This window comes from Benincasa hispida, chromosome 2, assembly GCF_027475165.1.
Source record: "Benincasa hispida cultivar pf3 chromosome 2, pf3_genome.v1.1, whole genome shotgun sequence".
Classification (NCBI taxonomy): domain Eukaryota; kingdom Viridiplantae; phylum Streptophyta; class Magnoliopsida; order Cucurbitales; family Cucurbitaceae; genus Benincasa; species Benincasa hispida.
The window spans coordinates 31,269,444-31,288,537 of NC_143479.1; the positions used below are offsets into that span (position 1 = coordinate 31,269,444).

The window sequence follows — 19,094 nt, forward strand, 5'->3', positions numbered from 1 at the left end:
TGGACATTATTCATTTTAATTAACTGTTTTATGTTGTTTAATTAAGGTGCATTTTAACCATTAGAATCTAGGTGTCAATAACCTCTAATTCTTCTGCAATTGAAGACATTTAGGACATTTGCAATTTAGTAATTAATGTTTTTCTAACATTGTTTAACATTTTTTTATTAAAATCTACAAAATCAAAAGTTCGTTTAAGCAAATTAATATGATAGAACATCAGTGAAAATTACCATCATTATTGGGTTTTTCGTCATTTAATGGATTAGGGCCATAAAATAATTTTGCCCTCATGTTCGTATATATAAAAACTAGCTTAGTATCAAAATCACTAATAAGTTCAAGAATAAATCTGTCTTTCAACCTCCTCTAGACCCAAGTTTAAGTCCCACCCATTACATTTATTTTTACTAAATTATATAAGACTCCTATCCACAAAATTGTTTCTTAATCATCCAACAAGGTCGGATAATAATACCATGTTCTTAAAAATCATCTCATTTTCAAATGTTGAAAACAAAATGATCCATTTTGTGGAACATACACTACATACAAAGTTCAAATCATTGAATGTAGGATCATCATTCTAGTAGGCTTATAGCTTCTATGCCTTTTCTTCCAAACCATATTGCTTGTAAACATCCCCCAACCTCATAAAGCAACTGCCTGTTGGCCTTGTACTTATGGAGTGATTTACACCTGGTTTAGCATAGAACTCATTTCTTACGGAAACAAGATAATTTTTTTAGCCATGAGAGTTCAATTTAGGGGAGCCAGGCAAGAGAAGCATTATTTTTCAAGAATGGAAAGTGAAAATTTCTACCTTCAACTCTCAGAGATCTGGCCACAATCTTCTATCACAACTGTCTGTGAAGTCCTCCCACTATCTGAACCCACCTTTTCCATCTCCTCTACCACACTATAACCATCCACAACTTTCCCAAACACAACATGCTTCCCATTCAGCCATGGAGTCTTCTCAGTGCAAATGAAGAACTGAGAACCATTCGTGTCTGGTCCAGCATTCGCCATTGATAGGATACCCGGTCCTGTGTGTTTCATCTTGAAGTTTTCATCTGCAAATTTCAAGCCATAGATTGATTCTCCTCCTGTTCCATTACCCTTTGTGAAATCTCCTCCTTGGCACATGAAATTCGGGATTATACGGTGAAATGTTGAGCCTTTATAGTGCAGTGGTTTCCCAGATCTTCCGATCCCTTTCTCTCCAGTGCAGAGGGCTCGGAAATTCTCCACAGTTTTTGGAGTTGTGTCTGCAAATAACTCCATGACAATCCGGCCTGCTTTCATCCTTCCAATCAAAATGTCAAAGAAGACTTTTGGGTTGGACATTGTTCTCTTCTGGTAACAACCAAACTTCAAATTGAGCTCTGTCAAATAAAAGCTTTAGTTTCTCCACCATTAACATCAGCCAATAGAAAGTAAAACGTGATTATTTTCACATCTAGGGATTCTTCAAAAGATAATAATTCAAATAAATCATACTCAAGAACATTGGACATTATTTACTTGAAAAAGTGTCTCAAAGACAATTTTCAGCAGATTCTTCAGACCTGATTTATTTGGAACACTGTCTTTTAACAAATCATTTACCAGAAAACAACCCTATCGTTTGTCATCACTTTGCAAATTACCTCCATATAATTTTCGATTATGCATTTCTTAATTTCAAAAATCCAAATTCTCATTATTCATGTCAACAAGACATAACACTTACATAAGCTCTACACTTGCTAATTACTCAGGAGTCAGGTAGAAAATAAACCACAAGCTAAATCAATATACAGTTTATGAAACTCTCAAGAAACGCAAGCAATCAGAATCACACTGACAAGCATAAATAGGACAAAAAAACAGGAAAACTAAAAAAAAAACAATTTCTAGAATCTCAATACAACTCTAACCCTAGCAAAGAATAGGAAAACAGAAAAACCCCCAATCAATGAAAAGTGAAAAACGGATCAGAAGATGTTCGTCGTCACTCCCAAATCCCGTAGAGGCCGGACACGAAATCGGTCTATAAACTCCAAAGGAAGTGCTAAGAGAGCAAAAGACGAGGAAATAATATCGCACAAGTTTTGAGCTCAGCAGGCATTTATGCAATGAACCTGAAAGCCTTCGATATGTGCATTTGCAGAACGGAGAGTCACAAATTCTAGGGCAGAATAAAAGCTTGAATAGAGAAGAAAGCAATGATGAAGAGAGAATTTACCTCTGACGAAGATGAAGGAAGGATCGGTCTGAAGAATGCGATGGGAATGCCAGAGCTCTCTGTTGCTTATAAAGAGAAGTAGGATTAGGGTTTTGGGGTTTTAGAAAGTAATGAAATTTGCAATCCCATCCTTATGCTTCTGATATTTGTAAGAAGTTCCCAAAGGTTATTACGAATTCTTTTTATTGCCCCAACGAAAATAAAAAGGATAAAATATTTTTTTGGTTCTTAGATTTTGGATGTAGTTTCTATTTGGTATTTACGTTTTCAAATGTGATACATTTGGTTAGTTTTGTTTCAATTTGGTCTCTAAGTTTTAAGATTTTACATTTTTTAACCTCAATCTTTCATTAAATATTCACTTTCAATCATTGACAATAATTTCTGTTAATTAATTAGAAATAATTATCGAGTGAAATTTTGAATTTAATTTTAAAAGTGATAAAAAAAATTGTAAAACTTAAATAATTATAATTCTTTTAATGGTTTTTAATTTCTTAACATAAATTAATACTAAAAACAGAAATGAATATCTAGTGAATAATCGAGTTTAAAAATGCAAATCTTGAAATATAGGGAACAAATTGAAACAAGGGTAAAATTGAACATTTCAAATTTAGGGACTAAATTAAAACCAAACTCAAAAACTAAATGTGTAGATTTTTGAAATCTAAAGACTAAATAGAAACTAGACCCAAAACCTAAGACCAAAAATGTGTTTTTCCCAAATAAAAATTGTAAATTTGGATTACAGTTTGTTTAGTTATCATTATTTGAGATTTGGGATGAATTTCTATTATCATCGCAATTTAAATATTAGTTCGAGGTTAGAGATTCAATCTTCATGTTTCTTGTACCGAAAAAATTGAACTGAACAATTTCTTTGCTATGATCTTTCAATTGCATTCCCTAAAAAAATTAATTTCATCACATTAAATTTTCATATACATAATTGTTATTCAGTTTTCACTACTTCATCTACGTCAGTTAAAAATCTGACACAAAATTAATCTGAACAAACTAGATAATCAACTTAGTTTAAAGTTATTTTCTATTATTATCAATAAATCTTAATTATTCAAATTTAGGTTTTATCTCAAAAATCAAATTACATTATATGGATATATCTTCAAATTCGTCTCAAATCAAAATTTAGACATATTCCAAATTTTACCCAGACAAATTTGAGATTAAAATTGGATGTACCACAAATAATGAAGTTTGGATGTAGATCTCCAAATTCTATGTCATCCAAACTTTTAAAGTTTGGGAGATGTTCCAAAATTTCTCCAAACCATGGTTGAAATTAATTTCATCCAAGTTTTATGTCAAATAAGAATTCTCCATGGCTACTGGCAAAGATAAAGATATTTTGAGAGGGAAAAGAATTTTGGGTATGAAGAAAATTTTGGTGTTTCAAAAGGAGAGATAATTAGAAGAGAGAGGAGAGAGAAGAGGGAGAGAAAAGGAAAAAATGCTACATAATATCTATATATATATATAAGGGCGATTTTCAAGCATAGAAAAATGAGGACACAAACAGTAGTCTATCGCTATCTATCACAAATAGACGGTGATATTTTGCTATTATTTGTAAATATTTTTAACAGTTTTGTCATTTAAAATAATTTCTCTTTGATTATACATTTTCAAGTCATTTAAAATTATCGCTTCAACAATGTCACGCCACTTTTTTGTTAGTCAACAAATAGTCAATTTAAGATAGAGATCATTTAAGACTATTTTACAAACCTCAAGAATTCAAATATTATTTTGAAAACACCAATTAGACATCAATTCTAAACGTGAAGAGAAAAATATAGTTTGTCATTTTTTTTTTTTGACTAAATGACTAAAAAAAACATAAAAACAAATAACCTTAACCCTTATGGCTTCACATTTGATCTAACAAAAAACGATAAATCTAATGTCAAATGACCTAAACAATAAATTTTGCAAAACTTTCAATATTATATTTCTGAAATTATAATATTCACCATCACAAAATTTAATTTTAAATAAAAATCAATGACCACTTTGAATGCCAATAAGAATGAATGATTCACTTTGCATGGAAAGCTAACAAATTGAGAAATTAAAAACATGTTTGATTTAACTTTTCAAGTATTTAATTTTTAAAATAAGTCATTATTTTAAAAAAAATTAAAGTATTTGCCAACTATTTAAGATAGTTTTTGAAACACTTTGAAATTGTATTTAAACAATTTTTATTAAAAGAGTAAATAAAGATGACTTTTTTTTTTTCTAGTCAATCCAAGTATACCTAAATTATGATTGACTTGATTTATTTATAATTAAACATAAAATAAAGGTTAAACATATAAATTTTTTAGCAATATGGAGAAAGTTCCAAGGAGTCTTTGGGCTTTTTGCAGGAAAATTGTCAAAAATGACATCCTTCCACATTTTTTTTAATAACACTTTTCTCAAAAACTTGTTTCTTTTTACCACATAATGATGAGAGTGATGTAAGCAAGGAAAATTTTGTATGATTAATTATTTTTCTATCCTTTCCAACTTATTACATGCAACTAACCACAATAACTAATAAATTAATCAAATTCTAGTCATGACCCAAAGCTTATCTTAAAAAACTTGTACTCTACAAAGTTGTGATTCGTCCATTATGTAAAAAGGTATTGAAAATCTTGATAATTTCTTGTTATCTTTTCGAATTAGCTATGTTGGCTTGTTTTCGATTCTTTTTTTTTTTTTATACAGAATCATATTTCAAATATGTAACTACTTCCGCACTGGTAATTAGTTTTTGATTTTAATGTTTTTTGTGAAAATTTTTTTGTGAGGTATTTCAAAGGTTTTCAGTGGTATAACGCCAAATACGTTGTATTCATCAATAATATTGGTTTCTTCTTAATTCAGTAACCTAATATTCAAATTATGACTGAATTATGCATCTTATTGTTACTATTCTACCCTTCCCATCTTATTACATGCAATTACCCACCACAGATATTACATGGAATTACCCACAATAAAGAACTAAATTAAATTAAGTTTTAGTTATCTTAACTGAAGGAACTCTTATCAAAGAGAACCTATGAGCAGAAACAAGATCGTTCCAAATTTATTATGACAGAATTACAAGCATTCACAAACAAACAAACTAGTTATGCATTTTCTAACAAATTACGCATGCTTTCAAAAATAAATACAAAGGAACGAGAGACATATCTTTGAAGAATGCTTCTTCTAACTTTCTCTTGCTCTCATGGAGTCTTAGACTAGCACCTCTCGCTGTCACTTAGAACACTAACCCAATTGTCTGGTCATAAACAAACTTCTCCACGAACACTTTTCTCCACGAACAAGTAACCTCTTTGGATACCACCACTCAGTGACCTTGGTATTCTCGGAGTGAGAATCCAGGAGGTGTGGGCTCTGTTGGATTTGATTGAGGGAAGGAGGAAACAACGATCGCACTCAATGACCAAGAAAGTGGGAGAGGATAGAGTCTATCGTATAGACTTTAGTGCTTGATCGTTTAGTAAAGGTACACAATCGTTTAGGTAATCAGGTGTGGTCGTTTACACGATCCTTTAGTAAAGCTCGCTTGCCATGTGATCGCTTAAGAAAAGGCTACATGATCATTTAGATGATGGCGCATCTACATGATCGTTTAGACAAACACTTGAAGTTGTCGTGTAGTCTCTTGTGAGCTAAACGATAGGCTATGTACTCGAATGCAATGATACTACGATTCTTACAAAAATGAAAACATTTTTCATTTTATCCTTCAGTTATGAAAATTGAATAAAACCTCCCATTTTCACGTACGTTTAAGGAGAAACCACCAACAATTATCTCATAATTTTATAAATAAATATAATAACTAACTTATCATATTATATTTATAACCTATAGTTTTAATATCACATCATATGCAACATTTGAATCATAGTCCTTTTCTCCTTTACTTGATATAAATCATATTTATATCGTTTTTCTCTAATTAATGTATCTCATACATCATGTCAACTATATCATATATAATTTAACTAGTTTAATCATATCATATAGAATCAAACTCCCTCTTGTCAATTTGAACGCTTCAAACTAACCCAAAAAATGATTCTCAACTCGAATCCATTGAGCTACCAAGGGAACCTTATGGACCTGTAGCTTGAAGCTCCAACTATCGGGCACTCTATTAAAGACCGACAGTTGCACTCTTCTCACTACAGATATATTTCTGTGTCCATCGGATATAACCAGTCAATAGTACGATAACTCTTCACAGATGCTCGTAAGTACAGCTGGGCCAATTTACCATTTTGCCCCTGTAGTTACATCAAACTCTTTAAGTACCATTGATCTCTCCAATGAACAATACATCATAGTTCTACTATGAGTGAACACCTCTTGGACCATGAGAAGGTGTGTGGTGCCACATCGTTCAAGCCCCGGAATCAGCCCTTAAGGGAGCAATCTATCTACTTACCCCTACTTCAGGGAAATAGTGAATTCCATCTTGTGTAGCTGAGTTCCCAGTTCCCTAATCAGACGAATCCTCAAAAGTGGTAGGTTTGAGTTGGCAATCTGACCATTAGCACCCATGCAAATCAAAGGACCGCCCTCAAAGGAAAGAATTCCCAACTCACTCAGAATTAAGGTAATGTTACCTATGGTCATCCTAGTGAAGTGAAGTCTTTGTCATGAACTGCGTTATATAAGGAGACTATACACTTCGTGGTCCAGTGTTATACAAACTCCTTGTATAGGATACCCCCACTCGCATGTCTTCACATGAATGATTAGGATCTGACCATATGTAGCACGTCACAATATTTGTAACTATCTATAAAGTGGGTCGTATCTGTTGTGTCACCAGGATAAGGTTTCCCTCCTATATACATATACTACAAACCATTTTGGTTATCATTTAAGGCATGATTCACCTGTATGTCTCTACATACATGCTTAAGTTACAACGACAACTAGGGATCTTAGTTTATTGGTTTGTGGTAAAGCAATTAAACATATCATGTTTCATAGACAATAGTGAAGAAAATATCTCATATTATTACATCACAAGCATTTGTTCAATACAAGTGTTTACAAACTATAGAACCTAACGAGAGTTTAGGGCATCAATCCCAACATTAACCTACCTCAACCACTAACTTTTACCTATCTCAAACACCAATTAATTTTAACCAACCTAACCTTCTATTTTAACTAGGCCATTTTGATCTATGGCTAGGATTGACCATGTATATGTTAATCAAGTCGAGTCTCCACTAGTCCAACTGGGTTGATGAAGGAATGTTGGCCTGGCCGGGGGAGGTAAAGGGAACCTCGTCATGCCCTAGCCAGGTACATGTCGAGTGAAAAAATGGGGATCTAGTGTTGAGAGAGGTATTGAGGACTTGGTGTAACCACAGTTGGGTGTCTAACGGGTAAGTTGAGATGTGGGTTGCCTGGTGTCACGGTCATACTTGTCTAGGGCTTGTTGCCCATGGTCGCGTCCGCCTCCACCTCTTTTTACCATGCTTTCATCTTATGTATTTCATTTTGCTAGTTAGTTTACTTTCTATGTACTTTTCTTAATGTATGACCGCTTGCCCATTTCCATATGCAAAGGTGGCAGATGTGTTTTTGTTCATAATACACTATGTGAGGGTATGACTACTTGTTCTACCTTCACATCCGAGAATTGTATGCTATAAAGCGTTGTTGACCCTTTTATTGCTTTCTAGCCGTACGACTAATCTTTATTGCTCAATCATGCTTCCAAACGTTTGCGAAAACCTTTTTCTTTAAACTCGTTTTCTAAAACATTTTCTCAAGAACGGGGGTTGAAGGTTGTGAGAAACGCCCATCGTGCCATCAACTATTTGAATTTGGACTAGCTGACTTGTTCGAGGGCGAGAACAAGTGCTGCACAATTACCTTGAGACCCTTATGAGGGTGTGATTGTGATAGTTGGTATCAGAGCCAAGTTGGCTTGTGAAGTTGAGAAGTTGTGATCATGTCTGCTACGAACCAGTTAGGCACGTCCCATGTTGACCGGTTGTCGAGATAGAAAAGAAAATGCTCTATCTAATAGAAGTACCTGACCAGGTTCGGTTCCTAGAAATTCGATTAGAAGAAGTCTCTTACAAGGACGATGAAATCGACGCGGTGGCTAACTACTTGGACGTGATGCCCGTCAAGGAATTGTTAACAAGGGTTGAGACTTTAGAAGCAAAAGCTATAAGAACTAGTAATTTTGAGCGTGGGGATGGCTCATTAGGATCTGTTGCTCCTATGGAAGAGCGTGTCAAAGAACTAGACAGCTCGCAAAAAGCGATAATTTAGATGGTGACTGAGTTATCCGAAGACTTTCAAGCCACTCTCGATGTTAGCCAAGCAGAGATCACGAACATCAGTGCAAGAGTTAACCTCACCATGAGAGCGGTGGGAAACCAGACCCTAGCTGGGGGTGTAGTTCAATTCAAGAAGGTAAAAGTACCCGAACCTAAGCCTTTTTTGTGGGGCTCGTGGCACGAAAGTGCTAGAGAATTTTATCTTTGATATAGAGCATTATTCAGAGCTATGAACACAACTACTGAAGAGTCAAAGATCACTTTGGCGACGATGCATCTAGCAGAGGCTGCAAAATTATGGTGGAGGGCCCGTTTCCTAGACATCCAAGAGGGTTGGTGTACCATCGGCACGTGGGAAAGATTGAAATAGGAGTTGCATTCTTAGTTCTTCCCCCAAAATGTTAAAATTTTGGCAAGACGTAAGCTACAAAAATTGAAACATACTGGCACTATTAGGAACTATGTGGAATAATTTTTTTGGGTTGATGTTAGACATATGGCATATGTCCCCAAAAGACAAAGTTTTCTGTTTTGTGAAGCTTTGAAACTGTAGGCAAAAACAAAACTATATGAATAGAGAGTACAAAATCTCCTAGCCATGTACTTAGTGATTGAACGATTGTTTGACTTAACTAACGAATCTCAAGAGATGAGGCAACACTCGAGATCTCTAACTAGAGGGAGTAGAATCAACTATTTAAGCCCATCAAGAAATAATGGGGGAGACAACGACACTAGTTAGAATGTCAAACCATTTCAACAGAAGACTTGAAATACGTGGCTAGGGCCAAATCAATAGAACTTTTTTTTGCCCTCATATTGTAACATATGCAAGGGGTAGGACAAGGCAGACAAGTGTCTGAAACGAGCAGCCTTTAACACCTTTCAAGCCTATTAGCTTCAAACTCAAAAGGAAAAGTTGTTCCGGCAGAGGACGAGAATATACAAGTAGAGGAAGATGAAACCCCATGAGTTGGGGCCCTTAGATTCTTAGCTACCCTCTAGAGGAATATGGGAGAAGCAAAGGAAACCCAAAAAGGCATATTGATGTATGTAGATGCTTGGGTCAACCATAGATCAGACAAAAGTATCATGGTTGCCTCTGGAGCCACATATAATTTTATGTACAAAATAGAAGCCAGACAGTTGAATCTCTGTTGGGAAGAAGGCGTAGGGAAACGAAAGCAATGAAATCTACGGCTTTGCCTATTACAGGAATGGTAAATAGAATAGTCGTAAAGTTAGGGGATTGAAGTGGCCCTGCCAATTTCGTGATCGTTAAAATGGACAACTTTGACATGGCGTTGGGGATGGAATTCTTGCTCGAGCACAAGGTAATACTGATACCCCTCGCTAAATGCTTATTGATCACAAGGTCTACACCAACCATTGTGCATGCTGGGATTAAACAGCCAAATGGGATAAAGATGATCTTGGCCCTCTAGTTGAAGAGGGACTTACCCACGAGTTAATTGAAACCATGGAAAGGAAATCCCCTCAAGACATTTTGTGTGTCTTTGAAAAGTGTCGCGTTGTCGAGTCAGACAACTTACACAAGTCCCTACCTCCAAAGATGAGGAAAATGAAACCCAAAGTTTGAGTAAGATTACACCTAAAACAGTTTCAATTGCAAGGCCTAAAAGACCATTGCCTCATGAGCAACTATAAAGGACCAGTGGAAGTCATCGAAAAGGTTGAGAAAGCCTCATATCAAGTGCAATTACTGTCGTGGATGGAGATTCATTCTGTCATCCACATAAGTAGATTAAAACCGTACCACCCCAACCATGTTGATGAGCGAGGTAGTGTTGTGACATGTCCGCCTACCATGAGGAAGAGAATGAAAAAGGGAGAAGTTAATGAGAGATTTGCTGGAAGAAGCAATAGAAGTAGAAGACTAGAATCAGGTTTGGAAGGGTTTCTGGAGAGATGGAAAAGCCTCAAAGACAGAAAATTTCGCTGGGAGCGCATAGAAGACCTCAAGGCAATTGCTTAATGATTTGCTGAGTTCAAGTAAAGTTGGTTGACGAGGACGTCAACCAATTGAGTAGGGGAGAATGTTATAGTCATGCTTGTCCAAGGCATTGCATATGATCGCATGTCCCCCTCCACCTCTTTTTACCATGCTTTCATCTTATGTATTTCATTTTGCTAGTTAGTTTACTTTCTATGTACTTTTCTTAGTGTATGACCGCTTGTCCATTTTCATATGCAAGGGTGGGAGATGTCTAAGTTTAGAATGCACTATGTGGGGGTATGACTAGTTGTCCTATCTTCACGTCCGAGAGTTGTATGTTATAAAGCAATGTTGACCTTTTTATTACTTTCTAGTTGTACGACTAATCTTCATTGCTCCATCATGCTTTCAAACATTTATGAAAATATTTTTCTCTAAACTCATTTTCTAAAACCTTTTCTCAAGAACGGAAGTGGAAGTTGTGAAAAACGCCCATGTGCCAATGGCTATTCAGATTTAGACTGGCTGACTTTTTCGAAGGCAAGAACAAGTGTCGCACACTCATCTTAAGACCCTTACGAGGGTGCGATCGTGACACCTTATACCGAAATACTTGGTGCGGTACGTGAAGGTCGATCATATACCCGCCTAGGGTATGGACCTGACAAAAAAACCGAGAGCATCCGCTCAATAAACCCAGTCCAATACTTGCCCAGGGATGGATTGGGCCAAAAAGTTAAGAGTAGTCCATCATTCAGCCCAGGCATATACCCAACTAGGGTATGGATTGGGCCAAAAACCCATAGCCTTCTTAACATTAAGCCTGATCAACCACCCGTCTAGGGTGAGACTGGGGTACCCCTACTTCCCCTGGTACTAGGCTAATCTAACCTTCTATTTGTAGATACCTGATTTCCCCATGGTCGGGGAAAGATCGGGTTACCTCTACCTTCCTTCGCCTGATCAAGAACCCTTCCCCTAGCACCCAATCCCCTACTCGTGCACGACGAGACTGGGCCACTCTCACTTATCCCTAGTACCTAACCCTAACCCATCTCCTGCACCAGCCAAGACCCAGTCAGAGCAAGAACATGCATAATTTCCACATACATCGCACAATATCTGGTCAGATCCATAACAAGCCAATTCGTATTTCCCCCATTTTCTCAACCTGGTCAATACCTAGTGACCCTCGTATGAAGCTCGAGCAAGGATACAGTGATTTGAAGATATTTAAGATCTCGATCTCGACCATTACTTTATGAAATTATATTCTAACTTCTAGCTTGGGTTGTCCTTAGCTAAAGAAAGAAAGATAGTTGGAGGCCGAAGATTAGAATCCGGTTTTCACAACATATGAAAAAGAGAGTCTTTGTTCTGCTATTCCCGATAATCGCCTTTCGAGGGTTAAAAGAGCCTTGTTTTTCGAAGGCAGTTGAAATCTGTCTTTTTCCCAAAAGTCAATGAGGATGGGTATTATTTTGTTCTTAGCTTGACGCCCTTGCTTCCCTCTAAAGAAGCACAACCGTAATGTTTTGAAGTGTTAGGTGAATCACTAAATTCTTTCCATACCCCCCTCTCTCAAAGCAGTATTTCCCTCAGATGCATATCCAGTTTATTCCAAACTAACATATCATTCTCCTGAACGAAACCTTTTCCTTTCATCCTTCTGGCAAGGGTTTGAAGAGGGGTTTGGTAGCTAGGAAAGTCAAGTCAAGGAGGTAAGCGTTGTACTATTGGGCAAGTAGCGGTTGTAGTCTCATCTTTCTTGTAGCTTTGGAGCGTTAGGATTAAAAAAAAAAGTGTGGATGCTTTATTTATCACCAAGTCGAAATGGTGAATCCAGGTATTCAGGAAGAACAGATTGATGCCAAAAATCTAACTTTTTCGGTCCAAATGAGTTAGAAAACGCCGAAAATGAAGTTTCAATGCAAAAGTATGCTCAAATTAAAGAAATTTCACATAAATATGAATACAAGAGAAGATAGCTCATATACACACAGAAACCCTAAAAATGCTCGCTCATATAATCGAAAAATCTACAAAAGTTAAACATGCAAATATTGAAAACATGGATTTTAACCCAAACATCGATTTTAAGCTAGAAAAATAGCATCTCAGAGCACCCTTAAATAAAAACCAACAAAAAATGCGTGAAAAAAGGTAAAATCGAACCTGATATTGAGATGAGAAATCCGGTGTGAGGTTGAAAAAGATTTGATGTTTAAAAACTGTAGACGAAATCAAAGGAGTTTCCAAGGAAATGGAGAAAACGAGAAGAAGTCGATGAGGGTTTGGGTTGTGTAGAAGAAGAGTGAAGAATAGAAGAAAAAGGGACTTTTGAATTTTAGGGGCAAAAATGTAATTTCACATATCTTGAAACTTGGAGGGTCCAAAAATACAACTTTTCAAAAAAGGTCCAAAATTCCAAAAATAAGCCTGAAAAGGATTAAAAATGTCAATTACCCGCTTTTTGTGCTCCCGCTTCACCACCACAAGATCTTTCTTACTATGATTTGAAAATAGGACCAAGACTTTTGAAACCCTTATGAAAGAAATTCATGAGTAATTAGGAGATGAAATTATGTTAAGGGGCTTTACTTAAAATTTGGTAAAAATAAATTATAATTAAGGGATTCCAAAATTCATAAATTGATTAAACGATTATTTTCATACATCACAATTGTCTTTGATGACATTTCATATTATGAAATATTTGCGTAACTTTTTTCTATCAATCTTATCACACAAATCTTTTATATAAGTTATATGAATATCTTTCATTCATTGGTCTCACATATGATCATGCATATGAAAGGAGAAGTAAAATGATCTTTATTAGAACCCTTGATTCATATTTTGTTCGAAACCATTATTATATATAGTTTTTTTTAATTGTTATGCATTTAAAGAAACTTTATATGTGTAAATAAAATTTGAACATATTAAAAAAAATTTGATTCAACCCCAAAAAAAGAAAATAAATAAAACATACACTAAAACTTCAAAAAATTTATAAAGGAATGTTTTACCTTAATTAGAGGGGAAAAAATGTAATCCAAAGCGAGCAAGGGCATTTAGGGCATGGGGGAGGCAGATCGAGAATTAGGAGAAGTTAAACAAAATAAGAAAAAAATTGAGAAGGACTCAAGCTCTTTGAACCTTAAAAAAATTGAGATAGTAGCTGGTGAAGGAGCTTTGAAGAAGTTCTACAAGAGGTATGTCTTGAAACTCTTTTTTTTTTTTCTGCAAAAGCATGCTTTATATTTTACCAAAATTAGTGAATTTGAATGCTTAGATGATCCTTGTGCTTTCGCTGCTGTTGATACAATCTTACAATTGGTAACAGAGCATCAAATAAGCATTCAATTCAGTTTAATTTTGGTTTAGTGGGTGTTTTATATGAGAAATATGAAACTGGTGCACTGATATGATTTTCTGAGTTTTGGCTGTTTAATTCTCTTTAATTTCTCATTTAAATTTGTAATTAGCTCTTGTTTGATGAGCTTTAATGTGTTCCAAGAGTCTATAATTTATTTGGAGTCATTAGAGTTGAAATTAAGTTGTAAATCGAAGAAACAAGCGAAGAGGCCGAGTTGCAGTTCCAGAAAATCAACCTCTGTTCTTATCATTGTTGAGCTTCAGTAGCTAAATGATCGTTTAGCTTCATGTGTTAGACGATGTGAAGAAAAGCTAGACGATCGTATAGCAATTGGTGCTGGTCGTTGTGATGTTGAATGCCAAACGATCGTGTATGTGCGAGAGCTAAACAATGCGTTCAATTTGCTCTACGATAGCATTAAGCAATCGTTTAGCTTTGACATGGGAATTAAACGATACGTTGAATTTACTATACAATGGTACTATGCGATCGTTTAGTAACGATGCACGCTAAACAATGCGATGAAGTGTTACACGATAGTGCTGAGCGATCGTTTAGATGCGGAGCTAAGTGATCGTGTAGACGAAGGGCTAAGCGATGCGTTGAAGTTTCTATGCGATGGAACTAAACAATCGCTTACCTACGATGCTGAACAACGCGATGATATTCTATATGATGGAACTAAGTGATCATTTAGCTACGGCAGATACTAAACGATGACATGAAGCGCTAGATGATGGTGTTAAACGATCGTTTGGTTCTATACGATAGAACTAAGCGATGCGATGAAGAGCTATACGATAGTCTTGAGCGATCGCTTACTACGATCGTTTATCTTTGATCGGGTGCTAAGCGATGTGTTGAGTTGCTAAGCGATAGCACTATGCGATCGTTTACCTCTATGCGGTAGCTAAGCGATACGTTGAGTTGCTATGCGATAGCACTACGCGATCGTATATCTTTATGCGGTAGCTGGGTGATGCGTTGAATGCTATGCGATGGCATTAAACGATCAACTTCATGTGTTAGACGATGGAGCTAAGCGATTGTGTAGTAAATTTTTCGTGCTAAACGATGGACCTGCATGATAGTGTAAGACACTAAGTGATCGTGCAGCTTCCTTTGGCACCAGATGATGACACTATGTGATAGAAGGAAAATAATACACGATCGTGTAGCTTTGCTAAACGATCAAGCATTTACTAAATGATCAGGAAAAATGCAAGATGATGGTCGTCATTGCTAAATGATGAGACTCAGCGAGATGTTGAACATGTGCAAGGGTTGCCAGTTCGACCGGTTCTCTTATGGTCTGGTCCAATTAAGCTTCGAATGGTTCTTGGCTGGTTCGGTTTAGACGGTTCAGGTCTGGTTCATGATACTTGAGTTCGTTTTGGAGTGGTTAGGAAGCTGTTTTGTAATAATTAGGTTTTATTTGTTTGTTTTTTACCAAAACTAAATACCATATCAGTTTGTGTTTAATTATTATGCATTTGATGTATGTTATAATTAAATAAATCTTGTATGTGCATATAGTACGCCATTTAGATTTGAAATCCCACCATAAGAAGCATGTTACATGCATTGAATGTATGTTATAATTGTTATAATATATAGTATGCATGTTAGGGTTTCTCGTATTTAATATAAATGTTATATTAAATGTTGAATGCCTCATGTATGTTGTGGATGTTTAGCATGTCTAAAGTTTTATAATTGATTATAAAATTGGGTTAGACATTTAAAATCCATAAACAACAACTACATGCTCACGTAGGTTGACCACCTGTTTTAATTGTTAAAACTTATAAAACCAAGGTTAAAAACTCAATCGGTATATAATCCTGTCTAAGGCTGGGGGTACATAAATTGACGGGTTACGGAACACCTCCTACCTGGGGATTATGGCCGAATAATTAAGCGTTGGTATCGGTTTTATAAGCATACGTGAGTGAGGTAATAAATTGGTTTATCACCTAGACATCATAGGTTAAAATCCAATTATAAGAGTTATACTTAGATAAACCACATTGACTTAGGGTTGTTTTATTAGCCGAAAACAACCTAAGTATAAATCTACCCAAAATAGAACACTTCAGTGGCAGTTTAATAACTTCTATATAATAGAGTTATTAGAAAACTTCAGTGGGAGATATAACATATACGATACATTATTTTTAGCTTTCATGTCTCTAAGAGTTCACAAGCCAGATTTAAGCGGTACTTCGTGTCACCCTGGAAGTGACCTCCATTCGGAAAGTATTTTTTAGCTTAAATCTAGATTTCGGTGAATAAGAGGAAGTTGTTCAAACATAAGTCTATTATACGATATATAGATTTCAAGAGTCATGTCTCCACATAGTTTACACCATGAGATTCATATGACGCTTCGTATCACCTTAGATGTGGCCTCCATTCGGAAAGTGTTTTGTATGAGTTAATATCAAGGTAAACGAAGGAAGTAGTTCATAGTAAGTGGGTGAAGGATATGTGTCAATATATCCTACGGTCTTCTCCATTAGTCTGAACCGTGAGATTCCTATTTTGCGTCTGCTGGTTTGCTTTAGGCGGCCCTTTGCTAGTCGTTTAACAACAGCTATCCCCTCGGAAGGTTGTAACATAGGATTTGGAACAACATAGGCTTCAGTAAAATGAATAGTGTCTTATAGTTCCATTTTGGATGTTGTCTTCTATTTCGGAGGCTAATTCATACCGTTCTATAGGATCTGAAAATGGCGGGTCACACTTACAAGAATTACTAAGTTGTTAGTAAAGATCTTGACTGAAAACGATAACCAATTGACTGAAAACAATAACCAAACGACTATAGGAATAAGAGTTGCTCCAAAGATAGTGTTTGGTCAAAATTGTTTGTTTTAGCAAAGGAGTATATGACTGTCCCTCGGTAGCACATATTCTGACTCACTAAAATATCGTTGCAAATAAATAATTGTTATGGGTACATTATTACTTTTTGCTAAAACTTGACTTTGGATTTAGTTACAATTTTCTAATTAGAATTTGTTTGAATTTTAACAACATGTCAAATTATTCTGTAATACTCGCTTCCGATGTACATAACATTAAAATCAAATCAACAAACAAATTACTAGCGGTTGATTATGCCAAAAGATTTTTAACAGAGGATTGTCCTCTGTTTCCAAACTCATCTGAAATTATGAATTATGTAGATGAGAATGCTAAATTCGAACAACAAGATAAATATTATTTACTTGTTATCGAAGCATGTTTAGTGGAAAACGAAAAAATTTGGATAATTGATTCAGGTGTTGCTAATCATGTATGTATTATCTCACAGGAAACAAGTTCCTAGAGACAGTTGACAGAAGGTGAAATAATCTTTAAGGTAGGGACCGGGGGGATTGTTTCAGTCAAAGTAATGGGAGATATGAAGTTATTTATAAGAGATAAGTACATTTATTTGAAAGAAGTATATTATATTCCTTCTATGAAAAGAAATCTAATATCTATCTCCTGTTTTCTAGAACAAAATTATAAAGTTTATTTCGAAAATGGTGAAGTGTTCATCAAAATAGAAAATAAACAAATTTGCTCTACAAAATTAGAAAATAACTTGTACATGTTAAAACCAACTGAGGTTAAAGCTGTTTTGAACATAGAGATGTCTAAAACCGTTGGGACTCATAAGAAAAGGAAGATTTCTCCAAATGCCTATCTTTTGCACTTAAGACTGGGTCACATAAATCTCAACAAGATTGAGAGATTGATTAAGAACAGTCTTTTAAACAAGTTGGAAGATAGTTCATTACCACCATGTGAGTCCTTTCTTGAGGGTAAAATGACAAAAAGATTTTTTTTATGGAAAAGGTCTTAGAGTCAAAGAAACCCTAGAGCTTATTCACTCAGACCTTTGTGGGCCTCTAAATGTTAGAGCAAGAGGAGGGTTTGAATATTTCATCAGTTTTATAGATGATTATTCAAGGTATGGGCATATTTACCTAATGCACCAAAAGTTTGAAACTTTTGAAAAGTTCAAAGAGTATAAGGCTAAGGTTGATAACCAATTAGGTAGAAAGATTAAAACACTTCGGTCGGATCGAGGTGGTGAGTATATAGACATAGAATTCCAGAACTATTTGATAGAACATGGAATTCAGTCTCAACTCACAACCCCTTGTACAACTCAGCAGAACGGTGTAGCAGAAAGGAGAAACAGAACCTTGTTGGACATGGTTCGTTCCATGATGAGTTACGCTCAATTACCAAATTCTTTTTGGGGACACGCAGTTGGGACTGGGTATATATTTTGAACATGGTTCCCTCGAAAAATGTTTCTGAAACACTTGGGGTTGTCCAGCACATGTGTTGGTGCAAAATCCTAAAAAGTTGGAACACCGTTAAAAAATATGCCTATTTGTAGGCTATGCAAAAGAAACTAAAGGTGGTCTCTTTTATGATCCTTAGGAAGATAAAGTGTTGTATCGAAAAATGAAACCTTCCTGGAAAAAGATTATATAAAGAACCATCAACCTCGCAGTAAGCTAGTAATAGAAGAAATGTCCAGAGAAACGACAAACGTATCAACAAGAGTTGATAGAGTAGGTCCGTCAACAAGAGTTGTTGATGAAACTGATACTTCACATCCTTCTCAAGAGTTAAGAATGCCTCGTCGTAGTGGGAGGGTTGTGCAATAGCCTGACCGATACATGGGTTTAACTGAAACTCAAATCATCATACCAGATGATGGTTTAAAGGATCCATTGTCTTTTAATCAAGCAATAAACAATGTGGACAAAGACCAATGGATTAAAGCCATGGACCTTGAAATGGAATCTATGTATTTCAATTCTGTCTGGGATATGATCTTGTAGATCAATCGGAATGGGTAAAACCCATCGGTTGAAAATTGATCTACAAGAGAAAATGAGACCAAGCTGGTAAGATACAGACCTACAAAGCTAGACTAGTGGCAAAAGGGTTTACCCAAAGAGTGGGGTTAGATTTTGAAGAAACCTTCTCTCCAGTTGCCATAATAAAGTCTATTAGAATACTATTATCCATAGCCACATTTTATGATTATGAAATATGGAAAATGGATATCAAGACAACTTTTTTGAATGGTTATCTTGAAGAGAGTAACTATATGTCTCAACTAGAAGGGTTTATACAGCAGGGTCAAGAGAAAAAGGTTTGCAA

The 19,094-nt window shown here is 35.6% G+C and overlaps 1 protein-coding gene across 2 annotated transcripts; it reads right to left on the reverse strand.

Moving 5' to 3' along the window:
- Positions 1 to 256: 256 nt before the first annotated feature.
- LOC120072274 (peptidyl-prolyl cis-trans isomerase CYP19-3-like) lies at positions 257 to 2,366 on the reverse strand. Of its 2 annotated transcripts, XM_039024717.2 has the most exons (3): positions 2,231 to 2,366; positions 824 to 1,388; positions 257 to 699 (listed from the first exon to the last, which is right to left on the reverse strand). In XM_039024717.2, exon 2 carries the CDS (start codon positions 1,348 to 1,350, stop codon positions 826 to 828), a length of 525 nt encoding a protein of 174 aa, XP_038880645.1. In that variant the 5' UTR covers positions 1,351 to 1,388; positions 2,231 to 2,366; the 3' UTR covers positions 257 to 699; positions 824 to 825. The 2 variants fall into 2 exon arrangements, with proteins under 2 accessions (XP_038880645.1, XP_038880644.1); XM_039024716.2 differs by having other exon boundaries at positions 257 to 1,388.
- Positions 2,367 to 19,094: the final 16,728 nt, after the last annotated feature.

Bases quoted from the DNA above. Each gene is read 5' to 3' on its own strand.
- LOC120072274 (XM_039024717.2), bottom strand. From the start codon at position 1,350: ATGTCCAACCCAAAAGTCTTCTTTGACATTTTGATTGGAAGGATGAAA.